General features: G+C 42.7%; 2 protein-coding genes across 2 annotated transcripts in view; both read left to right on the top strand.

Moving 5' to 3' along the window:
* LOC306927492 (ubiquitin carboxyl-terminal hydrolase 2-like) overlaps positions 1–5,170 on the top strand; it is a 31,540-nt gene extending 26,370 nt beyond the window's left edge. The window contains exons 10-12 of the mRNA XM_079507255.1: positions 1,354–1,467; positions 1,935–2,058; positions 5,007–5,170. Of these exons, the coding sequence (XP_079363381.1) occupies positions 1,354–1,467; positions 1,935–2,058; positions 5,007–5,121 (353 nt within the window). The 3' untranslated portion in view covers positions 5,122–5,170. The remainder of the gene's footprint in view (positions 1–1,353; positions 1,468–1,934; positions 2,059–5,006) is intronic.
* Positions 5,171–12,465: 7,295 nt separating this feature from the next.
* The window catches only part of LOC306928846 (ceramide synthase-like), a gene marked incomplete at its 3' end in the record, with an annotated part of 97,393 nt that continues 87,414 nt past the window's right edge, over positions 12,466–22,444 (top strand). The window contains exons 1-2 of the mRNA XM_079509118.1: positions 12,466–12,863; positions 14,992–15,164. The remainder of the gene's footprint in view (positions 12,864–14,991; positions 15,165–22,444) is intronic.

The following is a 22,444-nucleotide window of genomic DNA, read 5'->3' as shown; positions in this document are numbered from 1 at the left end:
GGGAGGTCTGTAGCCTTATGCATGTCAAACTGGGGGTCCTTGACCTTCTACTAATCTACTTCTTTAGTTTGGAAACGGCAGAGTCAGCGTTTGTCTTCCGCTGTAACCGAAAGTATAGCCCTCTCCTCCATCCTTTCACTTTCACTTCCACTTTCTTTTTTTTAAGCTGTCGTCCCCTATTTCTTGCCCGGCACTTATCTCTTTCACAATAGATGTAGGATTACTGGAATGCTGTCTAGGTACCAACACTGGTCCTTGTAGCCTATACTCGTTTGCTTGTCTCGTGTCTACTGTCTACTCCTGCATTTAAAAGGGACACTTCACCCTGGACTACAATTCCCATAATGCTTTGGTGCACTGCTCCTCCTTGTGGATAGGGGGAGGGCTGTCTTACTGAGATAACATATGTAGTCCAGGAAGTAAGTGAGCCCAGTGTCATGGACAGTGGGCTCACTTATGGACACTGCTAAAATCTAAAATATCTAAAACGTCATATTACACACATAAAGACCCCAGGAAAGTGTTCTAAATCTTCTAAACGTCATTAACATATATCGTTTTGCAAAAAGTGTCCCTTCAAGGGCCATCCACAGCATGAACGACAGCCATGACAATAACTATCAACATGTCATTTTAAAAACGTGTTGCAGAGTCCACGCCACAAATATAATGTGAACGATTGGTATTACTTTCAGAGCGATTTGATGAACGATAGAAACACTGGCAGCCAGTCAAACTTGATCAGAATTTACAGGGCGTCACATTCAACTTGTTTACAGCAGTGGTTCCCAAAGTGGGGTCCCAGGACCCCCAGTGGTCCTTGAGGGAGTTCCAGGGGGTCCCCAGCTAAATGATAGTTTTGAATGATAGTCTGTAACTACACTGAGAGTGTACAAATGTCAGAGTTAAATTAACATTGATTTCACAATATAAATTGGGGTCTCAGAGATAGAAATGCCATTAAATGGGGGATCTCTAGCCTGATGCATGTCAAACTGGGGGTCCTTGAAATTAAATGAGTTGAGAATCACTGCTAGAGCCGTACAAATCTTCTCTTATGGCATATCTCTTCAAATGGGGGTCCACGGGCTAATTAGTGTCAATTTGGGGGTCCTTGACATGAAATAGGTTGGGAACCACTGGTTTACAGAAGGCAGTGTGGAATGGATGCTCACAGCATTGTCATCATGATGGTTATAGCATCGTCATCATCCTTGGTGTGGGCAGCCCTTTGATAAGAGCTTCGAACATAAACGTAAAGAACTTGAAGATGGTATATATAGTAGACGGTCCTGCTATACTGCTGCTACTGGTACATGGCTGGTTCAGTTCCTTGACCCGCCGTTCCTGCAGACCTGAAGCGATTCTCCGACCGCGAAGTCAAGACCTGCAGCAAGTTGTCCACGCGTGTCGACTTCCCCCTCAAAGACCTGGACCTCAGGGACTTCGCCTCGTCAGAGAGCAGCTGTGAGTATAGGATCTAGAAAGCCCCCGCCCGGGTCGTATAGAGAAAGGAACAATAAATTATGATTTGCTTGTGTCAGATTTGAGTTACAGTAAGTCCAGTTTGATTGCAGTGGTGCCAAATTTTCCAATAATCATGACTGATGTTTTCTTCTGTGTGGTGTGTGGTGTGGTGTGTTGTGTTGTGTTGTGTTGTGTTGTGTTGTGTTGTGTTGTGGTGTGGTGTGGTGTGGTGTGTTGTGGTGTGGTGTGGTGTGGTGTGGTGTGGTGTGGTGTGGTGTGGTGTGGTGTGTTGTGGTGTGTTGTGGTGTGGTGTGGTGTGGTGTGGTGTGGTGTGGTGTGTTGTGGTGTGGTGTGGTGTGGTGTGGTGTGTTGTGGTGTGTTGTGGTGTGTTGTGTTGTGGTGTGGTGTGTTGTGGTGTGGTGTGTTGTGGTGGTGTGGTGTGGTGTGGTGTGGTGTGGTGTGTGCAGTGAACTCTGCGGTGTACCACCTGTATGCTGTGTCCAACCACTCTGGCAACACGTTGGGAGGTCATTACACAGCCTACTGCAGAAACCCCTCGCTAGGAGAGTGGTACCGCTACGACGACTCCAGGTGAGAACTCCATCAATGACAACCAATCAATAACATTTTATTAGAGATGCAAATTGGGCAGCGGTGGCTCAGGGGTAGAGTGGCTGGATGGTAACCGCAAGGTTGCCAGTTTGAACCCGGGCTCCCCCAGAGTTAGTGTCAAAGTGTCCTTGAGCAAGACACTGAACCCCTAATTGCTCCTGATGTGCTGGTTGGTGCCTTGCATGGTTTCCGCCGCCATCGGTGTACGAATGTGTGTGTGAATGGGTGAATGTAATGCACAATCTATGTAAAGCACCTTGGATAAAGGCACTATATAAATGCACCATTTACCATTTTTAATTCATCTGTAGCGATTATCTGCCATGAAAATGCCATATCGGTGTCAAATCGGTCTCAAAACAATCCGGATTATTTTCACCGATATTGATGACGCAATAGTAATGTGACCGTCAATGGCTTTGTACTCGCAGAGCAGCCAGTCTCTGTCTCTTTTAAGGACGTCAGCTGTTAGTGGGGAGGGAGGGGGCGTACCATCTGCTTTCACCAGCAAAACAAAAATTTAATTAAAAATATCATAAATGAGTTAAATATCAATATGATATATGGTGGTAATAATGTAATATATCGGAATCGGTATCGGCCGATGTAACCCTGCAAATAATCAGATATCGGTCAAAATTATCTCTAAACAAGTATGTATGGTAGATTATGTTAGTGCATCTGCAGTGGTTGGAGGGGATGTCCCCTCTCTTCCACTGAGACATTTAGACCCAGTAGGGACACCTGCTGGTTAACAAGTAGTACTGCCTGGAGCTCTGAAGCACAATAATCTCTCAGCTGTAAGAGTCTCATGTGAAAGGCCTGGGTTTTAACCCATTCTGGACGGGAACCCCTTTTGGTGATTTAAGGATTATGTTAATAGAAATCTGCTATTGAAAAATAGCAGATCTACAAGCTCTTAGTGCGGCACCGAGTGCCGCGCTACGAGCTTGTAGATCTGCTATTTTTGAAAATGTGGCGCAAAAGCAAATCTTTGAATATATATTCTTTCAGAGCCAATGTTTTGAACTCAAATCTTTGTTTCTGAGGGGTTCCTGGAACTACAAATTTTCAGATGGGGGTCGGTGGCCAATTACATATATAGTTTTTGGGGTCCTTGACATGAAATATTGAGCACCACTGATATAGAAACATAGGTTTTTCAGAAAACTCTCAGGATTTAGAAGACATTTTTTTGAATTTCGACGTCAGGCCTAAATGGGTTTTAAACATGGGTTGGACATAACATATTTCACCTAAATGACATACTTGTAAGTTGTAACATACAAGGATTCTAAGTCACAACAATCTCGTGTGCAGTAGTTGAGCAGCTGCATGCTTCATTGCCTTAATCACCCCACTAGTGTCCCTGAACTTTGATTCATGAAGTTACGTGTCCTTGTGAGGTGATTTGACGACGATACAGTGTGTCGACAGAGTGACATACATTGACGCTTAGAGCCTAATTAAATGCTTTTACGACCGCTTCTCAGCTAAAGTAGTAGCTTGCTTTATTCCACTTTAATGATGCAAAGACGCATGCAGGGTGCTCATTGAGTTTTATTGACAGTAAGTCAAATGTGCATCTTAAAGTACATGAGAGATAAATCACACGCACACATTTGCACAGTTGCGTGCCGATGAGAACAGTGGCATTTTACAGCGCGTATCAAAGTCCTCCAACAATATTATAATTGTGTCAGACAGTCATCTACGATGTCACTGTTTCTCAACCAGTGGTCCACAGACCACTTGTGGTCAGATGATGGTCCATGGGAAAATATTTTAAAATGCTTCAGCTTTATAGCCAAAGGCTGATGCACAAAAGGCTGGTGACAGGTGCGTAGGGCAATAGAGCATACCATGAAAAGGGTATCTTTGAAACACAAAGAAGAGGTCCCGCACACTCAGACACTTGCCAAAAGAAATGTTGCAAATTGTTTTTGTGCGGGACCTCTTCTTTGTCTTTCAAAGTTACCCTTTTCATAAAATGCTTCAGCTTAAAATGAAATATTGTCTCTAAATGGCTTGATGTACTCATGCATGCATACACTGTCGGGGCACCGGGACATTTCCTCCACCTCAGAGGAAAGCCTGGTCTGTGTTCCAAAATCGCCGTGTGAACCGGTCTGGAGCGGACGGTAAATTACGTCATGTTGTAGTCCCTGATTTGTAGTCATCAGGCAGGAAACCACAAGGCGGAATAAGAAGTACCCATTCCAAGGTTAATTAAATAAGGTTAGGAAGCGAAGACCGCACGGTGGACTCCATGTTGCTCTCTGGAAGGAAAGAAACATGCGCAATTGAGACCAAGGAAGCTGAACACGGAAGTGTTTGCTGCATATAGCCCATTGCGCATGTTTCTTTCCTTCCAGGGAGCAACATGGAGTCCACCGTACGGTCTTCGCTTCCTAACCTCATTTAATTAACCTTGACCCATTCATAATACTGATTCCGCCTTGTGGTTTCCTGCCAGATGACTACAAATCGTTGACTACAACATGACGAAAGTTACCATCCGCTCCCGACCGGATCATAAGCCCGAAATGGAATGCTGCCCAGGCTAACTGTCCTATATGCACCCAGAGCTCTAAAGCAGAGTTGATTTTGTCGACTAACACTAAGATGAAAAATGTTCGTCGACTACCTTTTTCCCCTGACGAAAACGAAATGGAAACTAAATAAAAACTAAGCTATGATGACTAAAACTAAGACTAAATATGCTGACAATTTCGTAAAAAAAAAAAAAAAAACTAGACTAAAATGCTAGGAAGGTGGCTAGTGGACAAGAGATCCAGTATAAGTCATTTTACAATTAGTTGCATGCTGAAAAAAGCCGATCTAAATTGATCAAACAATGATCAAAATTCAAAATTTGCTGCCAAAAACAACACTGCTCTAAAGTACTTTCCTGTTCTCCTCCGCAGAGTGAATCCCATGGCCTCCAGCCAGGTGTGCAGCAGTGACGCCTACGTGCTCTTCTACGAGCGGGCCAACGCGAGCGACGACGACGACGACGACACATTATGCAACCTGTTGTGATTCAACGCACTCGAAGGCAGACCCCATGGGTCTATATGACGCCGTTGGACCAACGCAATGGGGGGGGAAGGGGGGGGGGAGCCTGCTGCTGCTGCTGGTGGTGATGTTAAGACACTGCTCTACAGGGGCGGCAACAGGCAGTGGCTCCGGAGGTATAGAGCGAGCGCCGCGGCCTTCTTGGAATCGGAACGTTTTTTTTCCCCGGGTTTGAATCCCCGGGCCGGGGTGTTGTTGAAGTGTCTTTGAGAAAGATACTTGATGAATCCCCCCCCTAACTGCTCCCCGTAGAGAGCAGGTTGGTTGCCTTTGCCTGGTGTTTCCTCTGCCGTCAGGTATAGGGCTGAGTGACGATGATGGAGCCCGGCGCGGTGGGGGGGTGGGGGGGGGGGATTAAATAATGAGTCAGTGATTCGTGAATGAATCGTGGAGCTCAAATAAGCACATGCAGGCTTTTGAAGGGTAGGAGTCAGATCTACAAGCTCTCAACATGTCATGCTGCAATGCGTTGCGGGCTTGTAGATCAGATATTTTGATTTAAAAAAGAAAAGAAAAATGAAAGTATAATTTAAAATATATATACAGTATATATATATATCTTTTTTCATGTTCGAATTTCCTGCCATCCGACGAAGCTTCGGATATTCACATGTTTTGGGTGCATTGGTAATGCACGTTGTTGAAGTGCTTTGGGAGAAAGGTGCTATCGAGATGCTCTCTTTTAGCATTTGACTTTGTTTATGAACCCATGAGAACTTCAACTTTCTATGCAAAAACCTGACGACTGAATCGCAGCTGGATGACTGAAGCACTCTCAGTTCTCCGTCTCGTTTAGGTGGAGACGGAATTGAAACTGAATCGTCTACACTTGTCTACACACTCCTGTGAAACCCCTTACAAATGAGTTGTGTGTGTGTGTGTGTGTGTGTGTGTGTGTGTGTGTGTGTGTGTGTGTGTGTGTGTGTGTGTGTGTGTGTGTGTGTGTGTGCGTGTGCGTGTTGTTCCAGTGCCAGGAGTGAACTTATATCATGTTCTTTATGCAATTTGGGAACAACAAGCTCACTCATTTGTAATTTCTAAAAGCTCCTTCGAAAACGTACTAGCCTATATCTACTATGACTGTGGCTGGGTAAATTATTCTATTTAATGTGGTGTCCTGCGCCATCTAGTGGTGGAATGGAACAGTGTGTTTTGAAATGAAAGACACCTTGAGGTTTTGTGAAGAGATGATCTCACCCTATTTATGGTTGAAATTCAGCAGTGGTGGACAGTAACGAAGCACTTTTGATTGAGTACTGTACTTAAGTATGTTTTTTTGAGTATGTACTTTACTTGAGTGTTTGTCTTTTTGGATATACCCATCATATGTGTCCAAAGAATACCAGTACTCCCCCTGCACTTTGACACAGAGTACCTATACTTTGAAGTACTGGTAGGCCTACTACTTGTACTGGAGTTGAGTACTTGAATGTCAGTTGTCCACCACTGACATTCTGTAAAGCTGTAGACCAGCTCAGTGGCCTTGTGGTTAGAGTGTCCGCCCTGGGACTGGGAGGTCTAAGTTCGATCCCTGGTTGGGTCATACCAAAGACTCTGAAAAATGGGACCCAGTGCCTCCCTGCTTGGCACTCAGCATCAAGGGTTGGATTGGGGTATGTCTCTGTGACATACTAGCATCATGTCCAGGGGATGTACATCAAGTACCTCATGCTACAGAAACAGCAGATAGGCTCCTGCCCTATGGGCCTCATGGCTCGGCAAGGCTTTACTTATTTACAGTGAATTGTGTAACTGTACTGTACAGCATGACTTCATCTTTCTTTAAAGTGGGTGTAAGTGTTCAAGTAATCACAATAGAATGTGTGTTCAGTAACACAGGTCTCTCCAGCTCTTTTAGTGAACAGAAAATACATATAGTTTGGGATACTAATTTTATCCAATGAATCGGGAGAGAGAATCCCATAAAGACAATTCAATCAGCTTGATGGCATTCTGCTCCTGTTTTGTTTTGAGCTATTTGACATTTCTGTTAACAAAATAATGTCACTTACATCACCTTTAAGTAATGGTGCCGACCTTTTATGCATTTCTGAGTGAATAAAATATGAGTCAAATGAAATGTTTGTGGGGTTTTTTATTATGTTAAAGCTGTAAACTTAGGGGGCACGGTGGTGCAGTCAGTTGTCCTGTCACCTCACAGCTAGAAGGTCCCGGGCTTGATTCCTACGTCCAACTCGTATATTGTTCCAGACCCACAGGAACGCACCTAGGGTGCCGGTTGAGAAATGACAGAGTTACCGTGTGGGGGTCCCTCTACTGTACCCTCTACTGTACTGTCACTGTACTGTATTGTACTGTACTGGCACACCCAAAATCACCATAGTTAATATGTGCGTGTGTCTTTGTGTGTGTGTGTTAGGCTGCACAGGTGGTGAAAAACAACCATGCTGTTTTTCGTGCTCAGACTCACCCACCCAGCCAGCCAGCCAGCCACCCACACACATAGCTCCGTAAGGAAGTGGTTGCACCACTCAAAACTGGGATGTGCATATCGTTTTCCTTCTTTACAAAGTCAAATCTATAGCCATGATTGTACTGTAGGACTATATGTTGCTATGATGAAAAACTAAAGCACTGGTTCCACTGGGGATTGAACCCAGGACCTTCTGCGTGTAAAGCAGACGTGATAACCACTACACTATAGAACCTATTTGTTAATTGACTGACTTCACACTCTTAGTTCTACACCCTTTGTCACTCTGGATAAGTGCTAAAATGCCAGCATTATTTCAGATTTAAAAACAAAGTTATGTTTATGAAATGTAGGCTACTCTTACAGAATGAGCACTTTTAATTGAGTAGCCTACTGTACTTTTATGGGGTTTTTTTAGTATCTGTACTTTACTTGAGTGTTTGTCTTTTTGGATATACTCATCATACGTGTCCAAAAATACCAGTAGGCCTACTCCCCCCTGCACTGGACACAGAGTATCTATACTTTGAAGTACTGATAGGCCTAGTTCTTGTACTGGAGTTGAGCACTTGAATGTCAGTTGTCCACCACTGACATTCTGTAACACTGTACACCTGCTCAGTGGCCTTGTGGTTTGAGTGTCTGCCCTGAGACTGGGAGGTCTAAGTTCGATCCCCAGCTGGGTCATACCAAAGACTCTGAAATAATGGGACCCAGGTTCTCCCTGCTTGGCACTCAGCATCAAGGATTGGATTGGGGTATGTCTCTGTGACTGACATACTAGTGTCATGTCCAGGGGATGTACATCAAGTACCTCATGCTACAGAAACAGCAGATAGGCTCCTGCCCTATGGGCCTCATGGCTGCATGGGCAAGGCTTTACTTATTTACAGTGAATTGTGTAACTAACTGTACTGTACAGCATGACTTCATCTTTCTTTAAAGGGGGTGTAAGTGTTCAAGTAATCACAATAGAATGTGTGTTCAGTAACACAGGTCTCTCCAGCTCTTTTAGTGAACAGAAAATACATATAGTTTGGGATACTAATTTTATCCAATGAATCGGGAGAGAGAACCCCATAAAGACAATTCAATCAGCTTGATGGCATTCTGCTCCTGTTTTGTTTTGAGCTATTTGACATTTCTGTTAACAAAATAATATCACTTACATCACCTTTAAGTAATGGTGCCGACCTTTTATGCAATGTCTGAGTGAATAAAATATGAGTCAAATGAAATGTTTGTGGGTTCTTTTATTATGTTAAAGCTGTAAACTTAGGGGGCACGGTGGTGCAGTCAGTTGTCCTGTCACCTCACAGCTAGAAGGTCCCGGGCTTGATTCCTACGTCCAACTCGTATATTGTTCCAGACCCACAGGAACGCACCTAGGGTGCCGGTTGAGAAATTACAGAGTTACCGTGTGGGGGTCCCTCTACTGTACCCTCTACTGTACTGTCACTGTACTGTATTGTACTGTACTGGCACACCCAAAATCACCATAGTTAATATGTGCGTGTGTCTTTGTGTGTGTGTTAGGCTGCGCACAGGTGGTGAAAAACAACCATGCTGTTTTTCGTGCTCAGACGCACCCACCCAGCCAGCCAGCCAGCCAGCCACCCACACACATAGCTCCGTAAGGAAGTGGTTGCACCACTCAAAAACTGGGATGTGCATATCGTTTTCCTTCTTTACAAAGTCCAATCTATAGCCATGATTGTACTGTAGGACTATATGTTGCCATGATGAAAGACTAAAGCACTGGTTCCACTGGGGATTGAACCCAGGACCTTCTGCGTGTAAAGCAGACGTGATAACCACTACACTATAGAACCTGCTTGGTGGCTTTACTTATTTACAGTGAATTGTGTAACTAACTGTACTGTACAGCATGACTTCATCTTTCTTTAAAGGGGGTGTAAGTGTTCAAGTAATCACAATAGAATGTGTGTTCAGTAACACGGGTCTCTCCAGCTCTTTTAGTGAACAGAAAATACATATAGTTTGGGATACTAATTTTATCCAATGAATCGGGAGAGAGAACCCCATAAAGACAATTCAATCAGCTTGATGGCATTCTGCTCCTGTTTTGTTTTGAGCTATTTGACATTTCTGTTAACAAAATAATATCACTTACATCACCTTTAAGTGCCGACCTTTTATGCAATGTCTGAGTGAATAAAATATGAGTAAAATGAAATGTTTGTGGGTTCTTTTATTATGTTAAAGCTGTAAAAACTTAGGGGGCACGGTGGTGCAGTCAGTTGTCCTGTCACCTCACAGCTAGAAGGTCCCGGGCTTGATTCCTACGTCCAACTCGTATATTGTTCCAGACCCACAGGAACGCACCTAGGGTGCCGGTTGAGAAATGACAGAGTTACCATGTGGGGGTCCCTCTACTGTACCCTCTACTGTACTGTCACTGTACTGTATTGTACTGTACTGGCACACCCAAAATCACCATAGTTAATATGTGCGTGTGTCTTTGTGTGTGTTAGGCTGCGCACATGTGGTGAAAAACAACCATGCTGTTTTTCGTGCTCAGACACACCCACCCAGCCAGCCAGCCAGCCAGCAAACCACACACATAGCTACGTAAGGAAGTGGTTGCACCACACAAAACTGGGATGTGCATATCGTTTTCCTTCTTTACAAAGTCAAATCTATAGCCATGATTGTACTGTAGGCCTATATGTTGCTATGATGAAAGACTAAAGCACTGGTTCCACTGGGGATTGAACCCAGGACCTTCTGCGTGTAAAGCAGACGTGATAACCACTACACTATAGAACCTGTTTGTTAACTGACTGATTTCACACTCTTACTTCTACACCCTTTGCCACTCTGGATAAGCATTGCTAAAATGCAAGAATTATTTCAGATTTAAAAACAAAGTTATGTTTATGAAATGTACTCTTACAGGGTTTTTTCTTTAGTATCCGTACTTTACTTGAGTGTTTGTCTTTTTGGATATACTCATCATACGTGTCCAAAAAATACCAGTACTCCCCCTGCACTTTGCCACAGTGTATCTATACTTTTAAGTACTGGTAGCCCTACTACTTGTACTGGAGTTGAGTACTTGAATGTCAGTTGTCCACCACTGACATTCGTTAATACTGTAGACCAGCTCAGTGGCCTTGTGGTTAGAGTGTCCGCCCTGGGACTGGGAGGTTGTGGTTCGATCCCTGGTTGGGTCATACCAAGACTCTGAAAAATGGGACCCAGTACCTCCCTGCTTGGCACTCAACATCAAGGGTTGGATTGGGGTATGTCTCTGTGACATACTAGCACCATGTCCAGGTCCATGCTATAGAAACAGCAGATAGGTTCCCGCCCTATGGGCCTCATGGCTCGGCAAGGCTTTACTTACTTACAGACAGTGAATTGTGTAACTGTACTGTCTTTCTTTAAAGGGTGTGTTCAAGTAATCACAATAGAATGTGTGTTCAGTAACACGGGTCTCTCCAGCTCTTTTAGTGAACAGAAAATACATATAGTTTGGGATACTAATTTTATCCAATGAATCGGGAGAGAGAATCCCATAAAGACAATTCAATCAGCTCTTTTGTTTTGTTTTGAGCTATTTGACATTTATGTTAACAAAATAATATCACTTACATCACCTTTAAGTAATGGTGCCGACCTTTTATGCAATGTCTGAGTGAATAAAATATGAGTCAAAGGAAATGTGTTTTTTTTATTATTATGTTAAAGCTGTAAACTTAGGGGGCACGGTGGTGCAGTCGGTAGTCCTGTCACCTCACAGCTAGAAGGTCCAGGGTTCGATTCCCACGTCCAACTCGTATATTGTATTATTATTGTAATATTTTCTTGGGTGGGTAGATCTTGTTGAGCTGGTCATTTTGAAAGTAGCTCTCAAGTCAAAAAAGTGTGGGCACCCCTTCTTAAAGAAAAGTATTCTAAAGTACTAGCTTATTAAGTACTAAGTTATCAGAACATTTTCAAAAATTACAAAAATGTTATGCTGCCAATATACTGTATATAGCAACAAGAACCCCAAAAGGTGTTCCCGCCCAGAATGGGTTCAAGACCTATTTATTCATGCTTGCTTTTAGTTGATTTTAATGTTGTTATTCATGTTCACTGCCTTTTCTTTGCTATTGTTTTAATGATGTTTTATGCTTTTGCTTTTCTTAATTGCTCTGTAAAGAACTTTTATAATTTTATAATCACGTCATGAAAGGTGCTATACAACAAATAAAGTTGCATTATAATTATCAGTCAGAAACGTGGACTGTGAAAGTGCAATCTACAGCCATGATCGTAGTCTATATGTTACCATGAAAGACTAAAGCACTGGTTCCACTGGGGATCGAACCCAGGACCTTCTGCGTGTAAAGCAGACGTGATAACCACTACACTATAGAACCTGCTTGGTGACTGACTGACTTAAGCACACACTTAGGCCTACTTCTACACCCTTTGTCACTGGATAAGAGCGTCTGTTAAAATGCCTGAATTATTTCAGATGTAACAACAAAATGATGTTCATGAAATGTACTCTTACAGAATGAGGTGATTGAGGCGATTATAACTTAAGGATTGTCACAAGTTCCACAACCAACACATTGATTCGACCAGCACAAAGGAGGTCATTGACTCGACTGTGTGCGTGGAAGCTCCAATGCGGTTTCACAGTACAGCCACTGGAGGGCGATGAACACACACGATATAATGAGATATGAGCGTGTTTCTCACGGGCCACATATTATTTCTGGGGGCCCAGTTTTGGCCCGCTGGCCGCCTGTTGCCTAGCCCTGATAGGTCTTGTAATTGCAGCGATACCTCTTTAAGAGGAGGGCATAAAAGGGGTGATGGGATTTGCGGCCCTCCTTTAGGCTACAAGCCTTCATTTGAGTGTTTGTTGGGAATTTTGTCTCTCGAGATGTCAACAGTTTACAGGGTGCTGTTTCTCCTTTATTTGCTGATGGGTTCTCAAATTGGTTGGGAAAGACTTGAAAGACTTGGAGTTATTCAATCTAACACCTGGTTTTGATTGATTGATTGATTACTTTATTGGACAGAAATGTAAACAGCATGTGGTAGGCTACAGTTTGACCTAGGCTATAAGGATATAACACCAACATGTCCTGAGGATTTGTTTCCATTGAGGTCCTATACATTCAATTCATCAACGTAGCATACAAAAATAACCCGATAATACATGTCGTCAACACATGAAACAACAACACAGGTGTACAAAGGAGAAAAGGGTCAAATGTCAGCTGGTACTGTCGCCTCCTTTCTACGGGTAAGGAAACTGTATGTGATGTAGGCCATGCTTTTTTGTTATTGCTTAATGTAAATCGCTCTGGATTAAGAGCGTCTGCTAAATGCTTAAATTGTAAACCAATGACGATGTTACTGCTTTTGTAGTTCATTTTGGCAATATTCAGGGGTTGACACTACGGTATCAGAGGCACAGTTTGCCCGTCGGGCAACAGTGGGTGACAATGAGTGGGTGACAATGGGTGACAATGGGTGACAATGTTATCACACGTAAAGATGAAATTACCTACCTAGGTTCCATCCTGGAGGCTAATCTTTCCGGTGATAAAATGGCCACCAACGTAATCAAAAAAGTCAACCATAGAACAAGATTCCTCTACAGGATCTCCTCACTGGTCAACAAAAACACCTTGAAGACCTTAACAGGAGCCCTTGTACAGGGTTTCTTTGACTATGCATGCACCTCCTGGTACCACAGCACCTCAAAGGCCCTTAAAACCAGGCTCCAGACTTCCCAAAACAAACTGGTCAGGCTCCTACTTGATCTAGCCCCCCGAACCCACCTCACCCCTGCCCACTTCGACAGGCTGGAATGGCTTAGGGTCGACGACAGAGTACAGCATCTTGCAATGGGTCTGGTCCACAAGATTCGATACACCACCAAGATACCCATGTACCTGTCTAGATACTTCCTTAATGTTAACGAAGTCCACACCCACAACACCAGAGGGAGTGCAACGAACCATGTACAACCCAGATTCGGCACAAACAAGGGACTAAATTCTTTTCGCTCCTATGCCACCAAAATGTGGAACGCCCTACCAACTGTCATTAAGACATGCGAATCCCTTGACTCCTTCAAAACCGCTCTCAAAGGGCACCTACGGATGGCTGCAATTCGAAACTGGCCCCCGTAAAATCTGAATCCCCCCCCCCCGCCCCCCCTTTTTTTCCCCTCACTGTATATATTTCTTTTCCCTTTTTACCTCCTTTTTGATGAATTCTTTTTTGATGAATTCCTGTTCTGTCTATAGAAGTGTCTATTTGTACGTCTCTAAATGTTTTGATGATTTGAACATGGTGGACCCTGTTGGAAACAAGTGTAATGCTTAATTGGGTCGTCCACTCACAGTTAACAGCCTTTGTATTGAGTTTGTGCTTGAAATGTACTGTAATTCTGCAAACTGTTAATAAATTCTTCAATCAATCAATCAATCAATCAGTACAGCTCATGCTCTACTTGCCCAGAGGTCATGCCCACTTGCCCGAAAAGTAAATTGTCCGTTATTATAATGATAGATAAAATGAAATGTAGCCTGATAAAATGAAATGTAGCCTACCATTGAGGCTGTGTGTTAAAAGTCATATCTCACTTGTTATGCCAAATACAGTACATGCAGTAAATACAGTATATGACTATGGGTTCACACTTTTGTTTTTAAAGTGTAGCGACAATGAAAACCGCACATGATAGGTACTACAGTACAGTGCTCTTATTTTACATTCCACAGTGCAGAAGACAGAGCGCTCTGGCCACGCTCAGGTGTTTAGACAGATATCTGGTGTCTCGTGTGTTATTAAACGGAACCTTGCGTCCCCTCTCAAACGAGCACTTACCTGGTAGGGACAACCTGAAAGCAAACCCCATCTGCCCAGACGTTTTATTTACCTGGTGGGCAACACTTAGTGTCAACGCCTGGGTGACATGTACTGTATGGCCATACATGTACTAGTAGGACCCCTGTATTTTAATCTGACTTACTGGTACATCCATTTTATACTGCGTGCTTTTGTGGTTTTAATGGAAATTGTTGTTGAATAACGTGTGTGTGTGTGTGTGTGTGTGTGTGTGTGTGTGTGTGTGTGTGTGTGTGTGTGTGTGTGTGTGTGTGTGTGTGTGTGTGTGTGTGTGTGTGTGTGTGTGTGTGTGTGTGTGTGTGTGTGTGTGTGTGTGTGTGTGTGTGTGTGTGTGTGTGTGTGTGTGTGTGTGTGTGTGTGTGTGGTGTTAATGAGTTTGTATAGGATCCCTCACTCCTATATGTGAGGGTGGCCTAGTTTTAACTGTGCCACATAGTGTCCTACCAATGAAATAAAATAAGAAAGTTGATATATTTTCCATCCTGCCTACCGTTGATATAACTGGTAGGCAGGTTTCTGAACTATCCACAGCCCTCGACCCAGACCGAGTAGACGGATATGGAACCATCTCCTAAATGAGCATTACTGCGAGGACCAGTTCTGTGAAGATTATGTTGGATATCTCGGACTCCGATGGAGCGATCAGCGCCAACGTTCTCGTGCACACTCCTCTCAGTAGGACAAGGTAAGACATAGGATCCAGCAGGGAAGCACGTATCGCACATCTTAAAAACATTCTAGGGTGCCGAACCAAAATACGTACATGTGAGACGAGATGAAGTTCATCTCCTCTCACAAGGTATCTATATATCTATCTAATATAGGCTTTAAGTTTGGTGGCAGTGCCTCAGGGGTAGAGTGGCCGGTAGACCGGTCGGAGTTCGAACCCGGGCTCCCCCAGAGTTGGTGTCGAAGTGTCCTTGAGCAAGACTGAACTGATTTAGGAGATGGTTCCATATCCGTCTACTCGGTCTGGGTCGAGGGCTGTGGATAGTTCAGAAACCTGCCTACCAGTTATATCAACGGTAGGCAGGATGGAAAATATATAAACTTTCTTATTTTATTTCATTGGTAGGACACATGTGGCACAGTTAGACTACGCCACCCTCACATATAGGAGTGAGGGATCCTATACAAACTCATTAAACCACACACACACACACACACACACACTTTTTTTTCTAATTTTTTTTCTCGTTTTACTGAGGTTAGGTTTAGGCATAGTTTCACTGAGGCTACAGAGGCAAGCGTGTTTTGGGAAGAGCGTTCGTCTATTCTTCTCATTGATCGATTGAATACTATTTTTTTAAGCAGGTTTAACAGTCAAAGGTTAATTATGCACTTTTAGCACACAAACATCCCCCTGCAATAAGGGGCCTGTTTCCATTGCACTCCATTGTACTCATCTCATAGAACCATATATAGGCTTTTAAAGAACCATTATTTTGACTGCGTGTGCGTGCAATTGTGCGTGCGTGGGTGCCTGCAATTGTGTGCGCGTGTGCAATTTGGCCAGCGTGTGTCGCTGTGTGCTCAGTCTTCACTCTGGGTGAGTCTCCGATCTAGACCACTGATCAGGTGTCTGTCCTGGTCAGACGATCCGGTCTGGAGGAGTCCAGGTTACCGTGGTTACGAGGAGAACACGGATAGAGTTCTGGGTACAGTGCTGACTGGCCGCTGCGTAACATGACACAAGACAGCCGCCAGGCCCTGTGGGACCATGCTGACCACACGCACTGCATGGGGGGAAGAAGTACTTTTACATGTAACAGAGGCTAGGCTATTTCTACATTGAAGTGTTGATACTTTTACTTACAGGGACACTTCCCCCTTTTTGCAAAAAAAAAAAGCACATTTAGAAGATCTAGAACACTTTCCTGGGGCACTTTGTGTGTCTAATATGAGGTTTTAGATATTTTATATTTTAGCACTGAGCCCTGCAGTGTCTATGATGTCATGGACACTGGGCTCACTTCCTTCCTGGACTACAATTCCCATAATGCTTTTGGTGCACTGCTCTTCCTTGTGGATAGGGGGAGGGCTGTCATACTGACTGAGACAACGGGCGCGTTCGGAAATAGTGCACTGAGCCCACTGTGCAATGCAAACTAATAGGCGAGTGCGCTGCGGTGTGGTATTTCCGAACGCGCCCAACATGTAGCCGAGGAAGTAGGTGAGCCCAGTGTCCATGACATCATAGGCACTGGGCTCACTGCTAAAAATCTAAAATATCTAAAACCACATATTACACACATAAAGACCCCCAGGAAAGTGTTCTAAATCTTCTAAACGTCATTAACATTTATGTTTTAGCAAAAAGGGTTTAAGTAAAAGCATGCAAGTACTTTTCCCACGGTGTTCCCTGCCGGCCCGGTTACTAGGGATGCTAATCGTTAATCGCTGTTGAGAAATTGGTCAATAAAACTTAACAGTTAAATAACTAATTGAATTAATCAAAACGTTTCTGCTTTTGCATGTGATGTGACGGACAAGACAGTGCACTTTTCATATAATTCAATTTCTCATACAAAGATGCCATTACCGCCTGGGCCATGGCTCAGTGGTCCAGGCACCTTGGCTGGTAATCCAGTCTGGCAGTGTGCCGCGGGTTCGACTCCCGATCCCGACGGCCTTTACTTCATGTCTTCCCCCCATCTCTCTCCCCATTTCCTGTCAGCCTGCTGTCTGTCCCTCCATAAAAAAATAAATAAAATAAAGGCGAAAGCCAAAAAAAAAAGAAAAAAAGATGCCATTACCTGGACCTGTATCGCAAATGGTCATATTAACTATTTGATTAAGGAATATAATATGCCCTTTTGTATTACAGGCAGCCAGTGTTGATTTCGTCGACTAAAACTAAGACGAAAAATGTTCGTCGACTACCTTTTTCCACTGACGAAAACTAAATAAAAACTAAAAGCTATGATTACTAAAACTAAGACTAAATATACTGACAATTTCGTCAACAAATAAAAACTAGACTAAAATGTTATGAAGGGACAAGTGGACAAGAGATCCAGTCAACTGTAGATTTAGTCGACTAAAATCTTATATTTAGTCGACTAACACTAACACTAACATTACATGTGACTGAAATGTGACTAAAACGAAATAAAAACTATTCAAGAGACTATATGACTAAAACTAAAATCAAAATTTGCTGCCAAAAACAACACTGGTTACAGCAACATTTAGTTTAAAGTGCACTGGAGTTCCAGGTAGTAACAGCAACATTTTGTGGAGTATTTAGGCCCTGATAAAACCACAGTTTAGAAACTCGCTCCTCTGTTATTGTTGTGGTTTTGGTGATGAATGCCATCAGGAAGTTGTTAAGATAAGATTGACTTTACGTTGTGCTGGCGTGACCCATGCTGTTTTGTGAACGGTGGAATTGAAGCATCGTGTTTTCAAGATGAGATTAGGCTTTATTTATCTGATTTGAGAAATTCTGGTGTAATGGCAACAGAAATACAGAATAGCCACAGGTAAGAGTGAAAGTAAAAAAAACAAACACACAATTAAGGCATTTAGCAGTCACTGCCATGTGTGAGATCGAAATAAGCAAAGTAAAGGCCTATTCACACTTTTTGGTGTTAAGGTGACCACCGAAACGGTGGTTTATAGTAAAAACAGAGAGATGTGTTTGGGTGAGCGGTGAGTGGCTTACCACCACGGCTCAGTGACGCCATGTTGTAGTTTTGGGAGCGAGCAGGGATACTGAAGTGGTGATGTTCGTACTGTCAACGGTCCATGTGCCAGAGTCCGTGTGGCAGGAGTTAGTAATCAATACTCGGTAATCAATAAACACCAGTAGTGTGTTTAGTGTTAGCCTGAGGTCACACTGTGTTTGTGGAGCCTGACAGCTGCTGGGCTGCTCCAGCTTTGGCTTGAGGGACAACCAGCTCATAATGGAGCAAGGGAGTCGGGACCCTCCAAAAAATAATCATGTTTGAACTGCAGGGACCCTCCAAAAATAATCATGTTTGAACTGCAGGGACCCTCCCAAAAATAATCATGTTTGAACTGGGGACCCTCCCAAAAATAATCATGTTTGAACTGGGGACCCTCCCAAAAAATAATCATGTTTGAAGCTTGTAGAGCTTGTAGTTCGGCTACATATTATTGCATAATATGTGACAATTTAGCCTATTTGGAGTTAAAAAGCTCTTAAAGGTCATAAAATTGTAACTTTATAAATGTGCAGATACACTTATACAGTATGTTGGTTTGTTTACTGTTGAGTGAGAACATCTTGGAGGAAGAAAAAACAAGCGACAGATCTGGAATATTTTGGAAAATAACCCCACTGGAGTGAAATTAACTCTGTGGGGTTTGCTTTTGTAAATGAACTGGACATTTGCTGAGTTGCATCATGGGGGCAAAAACACATCAGAAAGCCTTGGATTCAGGAAGTGAGCTGTATACGTGGTGTTCAAAAGGAACTAGTTGTTCTTGGTTTTCTGCCCCTTCACCTCGTTACTGCATGTGCTTCACGCATGACCAGGGTCAAGATTCTGCTTGACCAGGGTCCGCATGACCAGGGTCAAGATTCTGCTTGACCAGGGTCCGCATGACCAGGGTCAAGATTCTGCTTGACCAGGGTCCGCATGACCAGGGTCAAGATTCTGCTTGACCAGGGTCCGCATGACCAGGGTCAAGATTCTGCTTGCACGACACCACACTGTGCACAATGTGCATAACGGCCGTGTGTGTGTGTATGCGTGTGCGTGTGCGCTCATCCTCACACACTGACTCCGTGACGTTAATTCACACGGTTCTGAAGCATATCTGTTACCTTTTTATAGGTGAGCTGCTCATCACCTAAAACTGTAGAGGGCCTATATGAATGGGCCTTTATAATAGTAACCCCAATCTAACCCAAAATGAAACTTTAGTCAAATCCAATTTACTCCATAGTTTATTTTATTTTATTCCTGACATATTCCTGCCACGTTTTTTGGGGGCGCAATTTCTTATGTCATGAATGGAACACACACACAAACACACACACACACACGCGCACGCGAACACACACACACACGCACGCACGCACGCACGCACGCACGCACGCACGCACGCACGCACGCACAGATACAACAGCAGCAGATGGCGGACCCAGGCTGGGTTGTATTAATGAAGATAATGCACCTGAGGCAGGCCAGCATTGTGTTGACAGTTCCATAGCTAATGACCATGAGGCCATAAAGCTGTCTCGTCAGATACCAGGATGTGGGCTAAAGTCCACTCACCTCCTACATCCTTCCGATCAGTGATGTTTTTTGGCAGCACATTTTGATTTTAGTTTTAGTCGTAAAAATAGTTTTAATTTAGTTTTAGTCACATTTTAGTCACCTGGAATGTTTTAGTGTTAGTCTAGTTTGAGTCGACTAAATATCATAAGATTTTAGTCGACTAAATCTACAGTTGATTTAGTCGAACAAAATGTGTTTTGGCGGGCCTTGATGCCGTCGTAATGAATGAAAATAGCCGATCTACAAGTTGTGGGCTTGTAGATCGGCTATTTTCAGCATGCAACTAATTGAAAAATGACTTATACTGGATCTCTTGTCCACTAGGCCCTTCCTAACATTTTAGTCTAGTTTGTATTTGTTGACGAAATTTTCAGTATATTTAGTCTTAGTTTTAGTCATCATAGCTTATTTTTCATTTAGTTTCCATTTAGTTTTCGTCAGTGGAAAAAGGTAGTCGACGAACATTTTTCGTCTTGGTTTTAGTCGACGAAATCAACACTACTGTCGCCTACTACCCAGTCCTTTCCAAAAGCCACATTTTAGTTTGTTTACTTTGTTGTATATACGGCGGACACGCGCGCCGAAAATAGCTGATTTACAAGCCCACGTCGGCGTGGTGTTGTAGATGTTGTGAGATTGTAGATCGGCTATTTTCAGTACACACATTTCTTACACGTAAAGCAGATAGGCCTATATATAAAAGCAGTTTTCTGCCGACATAAACAGATATTTTTATATCTTATAAAATGCTACTAAACAAAAGGTTAAAATATGGAGATGAGGTTTCTGCACGACAGCAATGATACGCTTCTTGAAACAATCTTGAATGTTTTTGATACTGTTCAACTGTAAAGACATATAATGGGGATGGCAGTGATGAAAGTGGTTAACATAGAAGACAAAGGCTCATTATCAATCATTTATTACAATTAGATTGTGATGTTTTCACATTTAATAACCCCTTTTTAGATATACCTAAAAATAACACATTTCTATCGGACATATAAAAACAGCAAAAAAGTTTGTACAATTTCGAACTAAATATTTTTGTTCAGTAGCCTCTATAGAGTTTGACTTAAAGATAAAGCCTACAGAGAAATATACTGTACATAATTTCATGATATCATCATGAAATGTTGAACAAATTATTACCTATATGAGGAAGAAAGTGACGTATCACATTCTCAACGTTTGTGATTACCTGTCTATTTGAAGATGCAAATATAGTGCAAAAGTAAAAAAAAAAAAAAAAAAAAAAAAAACTTCAGATTAAAGAATGCATTCAGAAATACATTTTGCAGAACAAGATAAACCTGCTATTAAGCAAACAGAATCCGGATAATATATGTCATTATGAAGACTCATAGTGATATTTACTTATTGCATATTGGAGGGAAGTTGTGCTCGGTATTTAAGACATGTCTCACAGATTCAGAACCTGTTGGATAGTACACAGTCTCTGTACCAGTTGACTCAAACCCTCCCAGTAAACTTCAACGCTGCAAAGATTCCACCACCTGTACACAGAGAGAGAGAGAGAGAGAGAGAGGTTAAACCTCAAGAGTGTGTAGCATTTGGCATATTTTGACCTTTCCTTCCTTTTACAGGACACCATCTTTGGTGGCCGTCATTCTGATGGCCATACGATACGTATCGCGATACATGGTTGACGATACGATACATGGACGATATTGGTTCATTATACAGTAACTATTTAGCAAATAAATGTAATCTGTGTGGGATAGTGCAGGTTTTTTAAGGGAAAACGGTAAACATTGATTCTCTGGCAAATATTACACTCGAAAAAATGGCGTGGTGATCTGAGCACTCAAATAGGTTAAAAATCGAGGTACTTTTTTTAGAAAAGTTAAAAACAGCCAACATGTTTCGACTCACAGGAGTCTTCATGACTTCATCAGGGCAGGTTTTTAACTTTCCTAAATAAAGCACCTTGATTTTTATCCACCCTCTCCTCCTTTTTGAGTGCTCGGATCGCGAGCCCTTTTTTCTAGTATTCCAGTCCCACGGATCTTTGTAGCACCAGTCCACTTTATTTTTTACTTTTATTACTCCTCCATCGAGCACCTGGTTGACTCTCTCTTTGTCACATATAGATATTACACTTGAACACATGGATAAACCCGTACCTTGACATGAACACAGAGAATACACAAAGTGCAGCAATATTGAATGCAAAAGTAATTAAACCCCTCTGTTTTCTTCATCTTAAAATTGCTAAAAAAAGTACTTAGCATTGATACAATCGATTATTTGCATTGCAAAACGATTCGATACGATACAATTAGTGTTGCTGTTTACATTTCGACATACTTCGATTCTTGAAATTAAAATAGATTTTTCGATGCAGTTACTATATATCGTTACACCGCTACTTAACCTATTTTGGGCAGGAACCCATTTTGGTGTTTCATTATGCTATTGAAAAATAGCAGACCTACAAGCTCATAGCGCCGCACTGAGTGCCGCGCTACGAGCTTGTAGGTCTGCTATTTTTGAAAAATCGTGAAAATGTAGTGCAAATCTTTGAATATATATTCTTTCAGAGCGAACGTTTTTAAATGTTTTTTTTTGTGGCTTTCGCCTTTATTTTATATATTTTATGGAGGGACAGACAGTAGGCTGACAGGAAATGGGGAGAGAGATGGGGGGAAGACATGCAGTAAAGGTCGTCGGGATCGGGAGTCGAACCCGC

Source organism: Electrona antarctica (assembly GCF_951216825.1).
Source record: "Electrona antarctica genome assembly, chromosome: 8".
NCBI classification, from domain to species: Eukaryota; Metazoa; Chordata; class Actinopteri; order Myctophiformes; family Myctophidae; genus Electrona; species Electrona antarctica.
Note: the sequence above shows the minus strand (reverse complement) of the source record. Positions and strands in the feature narration are given on the sequence as shown.